General features: G+C 39.5%; 1 protein-coding gene across 1 annotated transcript in view; it reads right to left on the reverse strand.

Annotated features, from left to right (window-relative positions):
• Positions 1-13,034, reverse strand: part of ZSWIM5 (zinc finger SWIM-type containing 5) — a 199,663-nt gene that overhangs the window by 17,842 nt on the left and 168,787 nt on the right. Inside the window, exons 7-11 of the mRNA XM_021683842.1 lie at positions 7,857-8,003; positions 7,227-7,364; positions 5,562-5,822; positions 5,214-5,349; positions 4,064-4,221 (exon numbers count right to left, since the gene is read on the reverse strand). Of these exons, the coding sequence (XP_021539517.1) occupies positions 4,064-4,221; positions 5,214-5,349; positions 5,562-5,822; positions 7,227-7,364; positions 7,857-8,003 (840 nt within the window). The remainder of the gene's footprint in view (positions 1-4,063; positions 4,222-5,213; positions 5,350-5,561; positions 5,823-7,226; positions 7,365-7,856; positions 8,004-13,034) is intronic.

Genomic DNA, 13,034 nt, shown 5'->3' on the forward strand with positions numbered 1-13,034 from the left:
AATGAAGTGGGGGAAATCGGAGGGGTAGACGAACCATGAGAGACGATGGACTCTGAAAAACAAACTGAGGGTTCTAGAGGGGAGGGGGGTGGGAGGATGGGTTAGCCTGGTGGTGGGTATTGAGGAGGGCACATTCTGCATGGAGCACTGGGTGTTATGCACAAACAATGAATCATGGAACACTTCATCTAAAACTAATGATGTAATGTATGGGGATTAACATAAGAATAAAAAAAAAGACAAAAAAAAAAAAAAAGAATAGCATGCTCCACCAACTGAGCCAGCGAGACACCCCTACTTCTTCCTTTCTAATCTGGATATCTTTTATTATTATTTTTTATTGTCTTATTGTACTGGATAGAACCACCAGTTTGATGTTGAATGAAGAGCTGAAGGCAAACATCTTTGCCTTGTTCCTGATGTTAGAAAGAAAGGATTCAATCTTTTACCATTAAGTATGAGTAGCTGTATCTTAGATATCCTTTATCATGTTGAAGGAGTTTCTTTCTTTTCCTAGTTTAAGAGTTTTTAATGTTCTTATTAGGAATTAATGTTAGATTTTATTAAATGCTTTTTCTGTATTATTAAAATGATGAATAACGCATAGGTTTTATTTTTTACTCTATTAGTATGGTGATTGATTTTTGAATGTTAAACTAATCTTACATTCCTGGGATAAATCCTACTTTGTCGTGATGTTTTATCTTTTAAAATATATTATTGGATCCAATCTGTTAACACTTTTATTAAGAATTTTTGCACCTGTGCTCATAAGGATATTAGTCTGTAGTTTTCTTATGATTTTTGACTGGTTTTGGTATCAAGAGTAATGCTGGCTTCATAGACTGAGCTGGGAAATATTTTCTCCTCTTCAATTTTCTGAAAGAGTTTGCATAGAATTGTTATGTTTTTGGGGTGCCTGGGTGGCTCAGTCAGTTAAGTGTATGCCTTCGGCTCAGGTCATGATCCTAGGCAGGAAGCCTGCTTCTCCCTCTGCCTGCCACTCCCCCTGCTTGTGCTCTCTCTCTGTCAAATAAATAAATAAAGTCTTTAAAAAAAAAAAAGAATTGTTATGTTTTCCTTAAATATTTGGTAGAAGTTACCAGTGAAGCCATCTAGACCTGGATTTTTTTTGTGGAAAGGTTTTTAACTATAAATTCAATTTTTTAATGTTCATTTCTATTTATTATTTTTATTGTGATAAAATATACATAACATAAAATTCACCATTCTAACCATTTAAGGATTTAAGGCTACAATTCAATGACATTAAGTCCATTCACAATGTTGTGCAACTATGGCCACTATACATTTCCAGAACTTTTCATCATCCCAAATAGAAACTTTATACTCATTAAATAATAACTAGCTACCCCAGGCTCTGTATTCTACTTTGTCTCTATGAATTTCTCCTCCATTTTGCTTTCTGCCTCTTCAAATTTAATATTAACTGTAGCCACTTTACTCAAGTGACGTCAGCCAGGTTGCTCTATAGCAGACTTGCACTTTTTTCCTTTATGATTGATAAGTGCTTTGTGGACAGATACTTTGAGACTACATAAATATTCCCTTCCTAATAAAATGTTTGCCCACTAGTTTAGTATCCTCTGATGTTTCCTTGCTGTGGCAAGTCTAGGTACTTCAATTAAGCAGAAACATAAATATTTCTCCTTTTGTGTGTGTTTTATTTCACTTAGCATGTTTTTAAGGCTCATCTATGTTGTAGCATGTATCACAATTTCATTCCTTTGTATTGCTAAATTAATATTCCTTTGAATGCATAGATCACATTTTGTTTATCCGTTCATCTGTTGATAGACACATTTCCAACTTTTTGCTACTGTGAATAATGCTGCTATGAACATTGGTGTACAAGTATCTGTCTGAGTCCAAGTTTTTAATTCTTTTGGGTATATACCTAGTTCATCTTTATTTATTCTTGAATGAGCTTTGGTAGTTTCTATCTTTCAAGGAATTAGTCTACTTCATTTATGTTGTTTAATTTATTGACATAAAATTGTTCACAATATTCCTTTATCATTTTTATGTCTTTAGAATTTGTTGTGATGTCACCCTTCTCATTCTTGGGATTGGTGGGATTTTTGTCTTCTCTCTTTTTTTCTTGATCAGTCTGGACAGAGATTTCAATTTTATTTTTCTTTCAAACAGTGTTTGGTTTCATTGATTTAAATCTACTGTTTTTCTACATTCTATTTATTGCTTATGCTCTGATCTTTATTTAATTTCCTTTCATCTGCTTACTTTGAATTTCATTTGATCTTCTTTTTCTGGTTTCTGGTTAAGGTGGAAGCTGAGATCACTGAGTTGAAGCCTTTCTTCTTTTCAGATACAGGCATTTAGTGCTAAAAATTTCCTTCTAAGTAAAGCTTTAGCTGTATTCCCAAAAACTTTGAAATGCTTTTCTTTCATTTTCCTTCAGTTTCAACATTTTCTAATCTTCTTGGGTTTCTTCCCTTTGTCCAGTGAGTTATATGGAAGTGTGTGGTTTAATTCCCCCAAATTTGGTGGATCTTCCATAGATATCTTTTTATTGTTGATTTCTAATTCAATTGAGGTTGTCTGAAAAAACTTATTTCACTTTGTTTTTGAAAGATATCTTCAATGATATAGAATTCTAGGTTGACAGTTTTTTACAAGTACTTTAATGAATTTTCTCCACTTTTTTCTGGTTTATACTGTTTCTAGTGAGAAACCTCTCATATTTAATCTTTTGGTTTTTTGTACATAATATGTCTTTTTTCTCTAGTTACTTTTAAGTATGATTTTCTCTCTCTCTCTTTTTTTTAAGATTTTATTTATTTATTTGACAGAGAGAGACACAGTGAGAGAGGGAACACAAGCAGGGGGAGTGGGAGAGGGAGAAGCAGGCTTCCCGCTGAGCAGGGAGCCCGATGTGGGGCTCGATCCCAGAACCCTGGGATCATGACCTGAGCCAAAGGCAGATGCTTAACAACTGAGCCACCCAGGTGCCCCTAAGATTTTCTCTTTTAATACTGGTTTTAAACAATTTGATTATGATGCACCTTAGTATAGTTTTGTGTTTCTAGTGCTTGAGGTTAACTGAACATCCTGGATCTGTAGTCATCCTATCCTGCTTGGAATCTGATACTCCATGCCATGCCACTGCCACCCCCACCCCCACATGGATGCCTATTATCAAATTTATTGATTTTTGCCTGTAAGATTGGTGAAAAATGTTATCTCAGGGTAATTTTAATTTGTATTTCTCAAGGGAGTCCAGGTATTTAATTGTTCAAAAGTTACTTGTATCTTCTTTTCTTTGAACTTGTATCCTTTGTTCAACTGTTGTGTTGGTGTATTGATCATTTTCATATTGATTTATCTGTATCTTTTACCTTTTCCATAATGAGCATGTATTTTTTGGGCAATAAGATACAACATACAGTTATTTTTAATACAAAAAAGTCTTAAAATATCCATAGTTTCCTGGTATCAGAAAAATAGTCACAACCCATGCAACCTAGTATTTTGTTATAGCTTCTCAGGGGCTTATTTTCATTTCTTTCTGTGGTGAAACCTACCTAGCTAACAGGGAGGTATATGTGCTTGAAAATGTAAGAGTCCCTCTGGGCTGCCTATTTTCTGACAAGGAGCCCTGGAAATATCACAAACTCACATATCTGTAAAGCGATTTATAGCTCTTAGTCATGACTTCACTGGATCTTCCAATGGCCCTGGAGAGGCTGATAGGATCACTGACAATGAATCCCATTTTATAGATTTTGAACCTGAGGCCTGCAAAGATGAAGTGATTATATCATATGGAAGGTTAGATTTAGAAGTTATCTTAAAGATGATTTCATTCTATGTACTCGGCATCCCACAATTAGTAACAAAGGCAAAACTCTGGCTTGGACCTGGGTGCTCATTCTAATGACAGCAATCAAAGTGAGGATCCCTATCACTCTAAGTAGTCAAGAATAGCCTTTCTTCTTTAGAAGATTGCAGACCAAGCCCTTGGAAGGCCATGACTGGGTCACCATAGTGGGGGTGCTGGAGCCTAAGGTCTATCTATGCTCACCTTTGGCAGCAGTCAGCATGGTGGAGGCCAGTTCACATTGCTGTGATTCCAAGTGTCCAAGCGTGAACCAGCGAGGATAACGACTGGGCACCACAGACACCATATGGTGAGGGTGAGAACTGTCGCCTGTAGAAGTTGAGTTTTCTAGAACAGGTAACCTAGAAGACCCAGGGAGAGTTATCAGCCACCATCCAGACCCTTGACATTCTGAGCTACCTCAGAGAAGTTTGTTCTTTGCTGGGAAGGAACTGGGCAGGAAAGGGTTAACAAGAGCTTTTAAAGGTTGTTTATCTGTTTGTTTTTTTAATGTAGGCTCCATGCCCAGGATGGAGCCCCATGCAGGGCTTGAACTCATGACCCTGAGATCAAGATCTAAGCTGAGATCAAGGGTTGGACACCTAACTGACTGAGCCACCCAGGCACCCTGAGCCTTAAAGGTTTTAAAACCTAGAATACTATACTGTATGTGAGGTGAGTGCCTGGGCACTTGTAGAACTCAAGCTGAATACTTCTTGCGGCAAACAGATTTGAAAGGCAGTTCAAAAGCCCTAAAATTACTTTTTAAAGTATAAGAAACACATGCCAAGGAATCCTCAGCAGTCCTTTTCTGGTTGAAGTGAAGAGTTTCTGATCTGACTAAAATTCTTCTTCTATATGGTCTGCTGCATCCTAGAGGTCCACACCTGCCTAATCCAAGGATCCTATTCTAGTTTGAAAATGAGATGCCCATAGCTCATTGTTCTTAAGTCCTGGTATAGAAAGACTTATTTTTATTTCTTCCAGACACATCTGGTGACCTATGCCTGGGAACCATGACTCATTTGAGCTACAGAAGGGCTCAAACCCGTTCTCAGCCTGCCTAATGGGCCCCAGAACAAAGATACTCAGGTCTTGGGTGCTCCATTTCTATTAAAAACTTAGGGGCTTCCTCAGGCGACCCACCAAGAGTACAACCAGGGAGACAAATGGTCACCAGCAAGGCATTCCAGATAGGAATCCTAGATAATATGAATATGCCTGAGCTATTTTAGGGTAGGCTTGGTCCAATATTTTTAGGTCTAATAGAATAGACAAAGCGGGAAAGAGAAGAAAGAGCAGTGGAAACTTCTGCTTTGATGGAGGCAACTGGGCTGGGGAAAGGGCTACCCACCTCATAGCACGTAAGGCTAATTTATAGGACAGGTCTGGATCATGAGGCAGCAGAGCTGAGAACAAATACTTGGCAAAGGTATGCATGGGAACACTCTCTCGGTGAATGACTTCTCCTAAACCACTGAAGGGGCCTCCTGCAGGAAGAAGATAGGACAGCCAGTTATTTATCCACATGCTTCTGTTTGCCAACCTGGACTTGAGCTGTAGGATCCTGCACATGTTTGCTAGCCATGGGTACTTGAACTACACTTGAAGGTAAAAAATGATGTTATACAGTGCTCTGTTAGAGAGGGGAACCCAGAGTTACAGGCCTAAGGCACTGTGACAAAAGCCCTTCTCTACTTACCTTCCAGTAGTAAGATGCATTGTTTCTGCAGTGTTTGCACTAGCTCATCGTCCAGCTGCAGCTCTTGAAGTCGACTCAGGAGCTGCTCCTCATTACGGCACACCTTGTCCTGTGCGTAGAGGCCTTCAGGCATCACTCTCTGTTGACCCATCCCCATCAGAGCAACTTCCAGGGCCAATGACAGGTAGGACTCATGGCTGTTTGGGCAGCCTGTAGCCACAGGTACATGCTGGTACACAGGGGGTCTGCTTTCATTCATATCTGAGGGCAACAGGGGACCAGATTCTTTAGGTCAGCTCTGTGGATTCTTCTGCTCCTCTCTCCCTCCCACTTTGGAATACAGTTAGGTCAGCAGATATCACAGGGAAGCTGAGTCAGAACCCCAGAGCAGTAAGGAAAATATACTGAAAAAAGATTATGCAGAGCCACAAAAATTCCCAACTCCATCCCAATATGTGAACTGGCTAGACCAGTTGGGGAAGAAGTAGATCTTATATTAATCTTTTGCTAACACATTATGTAATACCATGATTATCTGGTTTTGTGTCTGTCTCTTTCACTAGAGTGTGAGCACCCTAAAGGGAAGAGACTTTATCTATTGCCCTCTGCATCTCCAGGGCCTGGTATATGAAAGGAGCTAAGTGTATGTCATTGGTGAATAAATTCCAAGTGCAATCTCAGGTTTTCAAGATGTGTCACTGTGCAGATGAAACAGACCAAAGATGATGATTTCTTTTCAGGGGATTAGAGGAAAGATAAGGGCAGCTCTAGCTTGGATTGGGGCCACCCATTGTATCTCTACCCAGAGAAATCCAAATCCATCCAGTTAAACTATTACTTTTGTAACACTTGCAACTTCTTTGTTATTATTACCTTATATGTTCCACGTCTGGGTTCCAAGTTTCAGAAAAAGAGCACAGGTTTAAAGTCTTATAGGGGGTTAGAGTCTTGGTTTCTTTTCTTTCCCCTTCACTCATCTGATTAAATATTTATGGAAAACTGTTAAATGAGAGGTATTGCACTAAGTGCTGGGGTCACAAAGATAAGTAAGTCATAATTTCTGCCTCAAGCAACCGAAGTCTAGTAAGATAATCACTTGTAAACAAATTGTAATGCAGTAGGCTAAATACTATAATAGATATATGTATACAATAGAGTGATGGCATAAAATTCTGTCTCTAGTCATTGCTACATTGAGACTACTAAGTTTCTTCCCTTCTAGTTCTCATTGGTAAATTTGGAATATAACCATCATGAGGAAGAAAGTTCAAAGGAAACATGAGAATATTATGCAGTTGCAGGGGTTACACACACTCTTCTTCTTAGAAGTTCTTTTCCACTTCCAGACTGCTCTGAGACTTGGCCTCTGCCTCTTGAAATCCCTATTGCTCTTCTTACTCACTTTGGATTACACTCTTTAGGCATTCATGGTATGGAAATGAGAGGAGCAAAGGAAGGCTGGAAAGGTAAAATGGGAGAATAGGATAGGGCCAGTCCTATTCTGGACTGGTGGGAGATGGGAAAGAGATGAAGCCCAAGGAAACCTCATAGGGCACATCCAACTTGGTTAAGAAGAGAAAGGCTGCAGGAAATGTAGAACAGAGTCTTGAGGGAAAGGAGGGCTAGCAAGGACAGTTCTAGCTCTCCGCAGGCTGACCCCTGTACCTGACACTTCCAGATAGCCATCATCGTTCAGACGACAGGCCTCAGTCAAAGTGAGAAACAGGCAGCCAATGGGATCCAGAGGGTGCCCCACCCAGCCTTCCAGGTTTGTGATGGTTGTGGTTCCTCTTTGTAACAGTTCTGGGAACAAACAGATCCAAATTTTAGAAAGTGATAGAGACACATTGCTCCCTGTCCCTGTCTGGGTCTCCTCATTAGTCTCTCTTAGGCATTGGCCCTGCAACTTAAAAAAAATCTTCCCTCATTGTCTTGCCTTGGATTCATAGGACTGGTCACAAATTTATCAGCCATAAGGTCTTGAGGTCTGCATTTAGGCTTCTTGCTCATAGCACACATATGTAAATATAGTTTTACAGTTTAAAGAGGGTCTTCTTATACCAGATCTTAGTGGGCCTTCCAACTGCCTGTGAGGGAGGCAGACCAGCATTATTATTCCCATTTTGCAGATTCATAGATTCATAGAGGTAAAGTGAGGCATTCCACACAGCAGGCAGAAAACCCTGAAATTCCCTAGTCCCTGCCACTCCATGAAACTTAATGAAAACCTTATAGCCCCTAAAGATCCTCATCAGCCCCAGCCTATGGAGTCAAAATGGCTCCTTATCACTATACCTTTCTTCTGATGCTTGTAGATTTCCAGCTGCCGTTGCTGCTGCAACCTCAGAGTATTGATAATGGCCACCGTGAGTCTGAGGGCCTCTTTTGGATAACCATGGGAGCGCAGAGCATCAACCCGAGCACAGGCTGTAGGCACATGCTCTACCAGATGAGAAGAAAATATTTTGGTTGGGTTAGGTTTTCCAATCAGGATAATTCATGCTTGACAGAGGGAGTTTGTGTTTTGCTCAGTTCCTAAAATTGAACTGACATCTACTGTGTACCAAGACCTATGTTTTATCTTTTAAGGATATAAAGTTGAAAAAGTCATAGGCACTACCTTCAAAGAGCCACCATGCAGCCTCTGTAGAATGCTATGGTGTAGAAAGGAACACACAACTAGGATAATAAAATGTAGTACCTCTTTGTGAACTGGTACTATGGGAATCCAGTGGAGGTAGCAACTAACTGCCTAAAGAGAAAGGCCTCATTCATTTATTAATCCTACATTTCCTGAGAACCTATTATATGCCAGCTTGTTTGCCAGGCAAAGGAAGTACAAAGGTGAATAAGAAATGCTCACTTCCCTCAAAGACCTCACAAATAATACATACATAGATCATTATAAAACAGTTAAAAGTAAATGACATGATAGAAATATATACAGAATGCAGAAAAAGCATTTGACAAAGTACAGCATCCTTTCTTGATTAAAACTCTTCACAATGTATGGATAGAGGGTACATAACTCAATATCATAAAAGCCATCTATGAAAAACCCACAGCGAATATCATACTCAATGGGGAAAAACTGAGAGCTTTTCCCCTAAGATCAGGAACACGGCAGGGATGTCCACTATCACCACTGCTATTCAACATAGTACTAGAAGTCCTAGCCTCAGCAATCAGACAACAAAAAGATGTAAAAAGCATCCGAATCAGCAAAGAAGAAGTGAAACTCTCGCTTTTGCAGATGATATGATACTTTATGTGGAAAACCCAAAAGACTCCACCCCAAAACTGCTAGAACTCATACAGGAATTCAGTAAAGTGGCAGGATATAAAATCAATGCACAGAATTCAGTGGCATTTCTATACACCAACAACAAGACAGAAGAAAGTGAAATTAAGGAGTCAATCCCATTTACAATTGCACCCAAAGCCATAAGATATCTAGGATTAATCTAACCAAAGAGGCAAAGAATCTGTACTCAGAAAACTATAAAATACTCATGAAAGAAATTGAGGAAGACACAAAGAAATGAAAAAACGTTCCATGCTCATGGATTGGAAGAACAAATATTGTGAAAATGTCTATGCTACCTAGAGCAATCTACACATTTAATGCAATCCCTATCAAAATACCATCCACTTTTTTCAAAGAAATGGAACAAATAATCCTAAAATTTGTATGGAACCAGAAAAGACTCCGAAGAGCCAGAGGAATGTTGAAAAAGAAAAGCAAAGCAATTCCGGACTTCAAGCTCTATTACAAAGCTGTAATCATCAAGACAGTATGGTACTGGCACAAAAACAGACACTTAGATCAATGGAACAGAATAGAGAGCTCAGAAATGGACCCTCAACTCTATGGTCAACTAATCTTCGACAAAGCAGGGAAGAATGTCCAATGGAAAAAAGATAGTCTCTTCAACAAATGGTGTTGGGAAAATTGGACAACCACATGCAGAAGAATGAAACTGGACCGTTTCCTTACACCACACACAAAAATAGACTCAAAATGGATGAAAGACCTAAATGTGAGACAGGAGTCCATCAAAATCCTTGAGAAGAACACAGGCAGCAACCTCTTCGACCTCAGCTGCAGCAACTTCTTCCTAGAAACATCGCCAAAGGCAAGGGAAGCAAGGGCAAAAATGAACTCTTGGGACTTGATCAAGATAAAAGCTTTTGCACAGCAAAGGAAACAGTCAACAAAACCAAAAGACAACTGGCAGAATGGGAGAAGATATTTGCAAATGATATATCAGATAAAGGGCCAGTATCCAAAATCTATAAAGAACTTATCTAACTCGACACCCAAAGAACAAATAATCCAATCAAGAAATGGGCAGAAGACATGAACAGACATTTCTGCAAAGAAGACATCCAGATGGCCAAGAGACACATGAAAAAGTGCTCAACCTCACTCGGCATCAGGGAAATACAAATCAAAACCTCAATGAGATACCACTTCACACCAGTCAGAATGGCTAAAATTAACAAGTCAGGAAATGACAGATGTTGGCGAGGATGCGGAGAAAGGGGAACCCTCCTACACTGTTGGTGGGAATGCAAGCTGGTGCAGCCACTCTAACCCTAACCCCAAAGATACAAATGTAGCGATCCGAAGGGGCACATGCACCCCAATGTTTATAGCAGCAATGTCCACAATAGCCAAACTATGGAAAGAGCCCAGATGTCCAACAACAGATGAATGGATAAGGAAGATGTGGTATATATATAACAATGGAATATTATGCAGCCATCAAAAAAAAAAAAAAAAGGAAATCTTGCCATTTGCAACGATGTGGATGGAACTAGAGGGTATTATGCTAAGCGGAGTAAGTCAATCAGAGAAAGACAAGTATCATATGATCTCACTGATACAAGGAATTTGAGAAACAAGACGGAGGGTCATAGGGGAAGGGAAGGAAAATGAAACAAGACGAAACCAGAGAGGGAGACAAACCGTAAGAGACTCTTTTTTTTTTTTTTAAAGATTTTATTTATTTATTTGAGAGAGAGAGAATGAGAGAGAACACATGAGGGGGGGAGGGTCAGAGGGAGAAGCAGACCCCCCGCCGAGCAGGGAGCCCGATGCGGGACTCGATCCCGGGACTCCAGGATCATGACCTGAGCCGAAGGCAGTCGCTTAACCGACTGAGCCACCCAGGCGCCCCGTAAGAGACTCTTAATCTCAGGAAACAAACTGAGGGTTGCTGGAGTAGAGGGGGGTAGGAGGGATGGGGTGGCGGGGTGATGGACATTGGTGAGGGTATGTGCTATGGTGAGCGCTGTGAACTGTGAAGACTGATGAATCACAGACCTGTACCCCTGAAACAAATAATACATTATATGTTAATAAAAAAAATTTAAAAAAATATATAGAGAGAATATAATATTTGAGCTGCACTTTGTAGAACTAGCAAGATTTTAAATAGGTAGACAAAAAGGGAAGGGCATTCCTAGCAAAAAACATATAAGCAAAGGCATATAAATAAAAACATAAAAAGTATTCTATAAAGCATCTTCTGAGTATAACAGATAGTTCTGTGCAGAGTTATGTGATCAGAGACTGCCTGGAAATGTAGAGTCTGGGAGGCCATACTAAGGAGACTGGATTTAACTTAAGGATAATGGAGGACTATAAAAGGCTTATATATGGGCAAGTGATTATAATGAGATTAATGGTTCATTTTGTGATTTTTTTTTTTAATTTAAATAGGCTCCATGCCCAGCATAGAACTCAATGCAGGGCTCTAACTCATGACCCCGAGATCAAGAGCTGAGCTGAGATCAAGAGCTGGACGCTTAACCAACTGAGCCACCCAGGTGCCCCCATTTTGTGATTTATTTTAAAGATAATATTAAAAGTCAGAAATAAATGCAGAAAATCTGAAAATACAGATAAGCAAAATATAAAATAAAAACCAGATAATCATTATTTCTAGTTTTGTGTGCATGTATGCATAAGTATGTGTATGTATATATATTGTGATTGTGTATATATATATATATCACATGGAATGATATGATTATTATTATTTCTTAAAGATTTATTTATTTTAGAGAGCGAGAGCATGAGCGGGGGCGGGGTCAGAAAGAGGGGGTAGAAAGAGAGAGAGAGAGAGATGGAAGGAAGCCGACTCCCCTCTGAGCATGGAGCTCAAAGTGGGGCTCCATTTTACGACCTTGAGATCATGACCTGAGCCGAAATCAAGAGTCAGACGCTTAACCAGTTGAGCCACCCAGTGCCCCCATGGGACAATATTATAATTATTATTTTGTAACTGGGTTTTTCCTCTAACATATTGTAAAATTCTTCTATATCATTAAATATACTTCTATAACATTAAAGATGATGATATATCATTCCTCTGAATATATATGTATATTATCCATTGAGTCACTCAATCCCCTATTGTTGGACATTTAGATGATTTCCAATTTTTCTAAACTGTACATTATTTACATCCATGCTCTAATAAAGCCCCTAGCTTTACACATATTCTTTTTTTTTTAATTTTTTTTAAAGATTTTATTTATTTATTCATGAGAGACAGAGAGAGAGAGAGAGAGAGAGGCAGAGGGAGAAGCAGGCTCCCAAGGAGCAGGAAGCCCGATGCGGGACTCGATCCCAGGACCCTGAGATCATGACCTGAGCCGAAGGCAGACGCTTAACCATCTGAGCCACCCAGGCGCCCGCTTTACACATATTCTTAGTTAATTATAGCTCAGGATAAATTCCTAGATGGAGAATTCCTGGATCAATGGGTATGAATGTATTTTAACAGCTTTTGATAAGTATTATTGAAATACTCTTCAGATAGGCTATAAGCACTTACATTCCTACCAGTAGTAAATGAGAGTATCTCCATGTAACCTTTCCCACACCATAAACTAATTATCTTTACTTTAAAAATTTCTGACCATTTGACAATCAAAAAAATGGTAATTCAGTGTTGTTGTGATTTTCACCTTTGTTTACTGATGAGGTATATATATTTTCACACACTTGTTAGATTGATGTTTTAGATGTGTTGGATCAGAGAAGAAGAAAGATGACCAAAGGAGACTTCAGGTAGTGGCCCACAGTGAGTTTGGCCAAGGCTTTTAAGAGAGAGATAGGGACATACACATATTCAGCAAGATCTTTTTTTTTTTTTTTTAAGATTTTATTTATTTATTTGACACAGAGAGACAGCATGCAAGAGCACAAGCACGGAGAGCAGGAGTGGGAGAAGCAGTCTCCCCACTGAGGAGGGAGCCTGATTCAGGGCTCGATCCCAGGACCCCAGGATCATGACCTGAGCTGAAGGCAGATGCTGAACCAACTGAGCCACCCAGGTGCCCCTGCATATTCAGCAAGATCTTGAGAAAGACAAAGAAACGGGGTGAAGGATGGAGGTAGGGAATTGGGAGAAGATATAAAAATGTATGTCATTGTTGTAAGACTCAGAAAAGGAGTAT

The sequence above is a fragment of the Neomonachus schauinslandi genome, chromosome 4 (genome assembly GCF_002201575.2).
Source record: "Neomonachus schauinslandi chromosome 4, ASM220157v2, whole genome shotgun sequence".
Taxonomy (NCBI): Eukaryota; Metazoa; Chordata; class Mammalia; order Carnivora; family Phocidae; genus Neomonachus; species Neomonachus schauinslandi.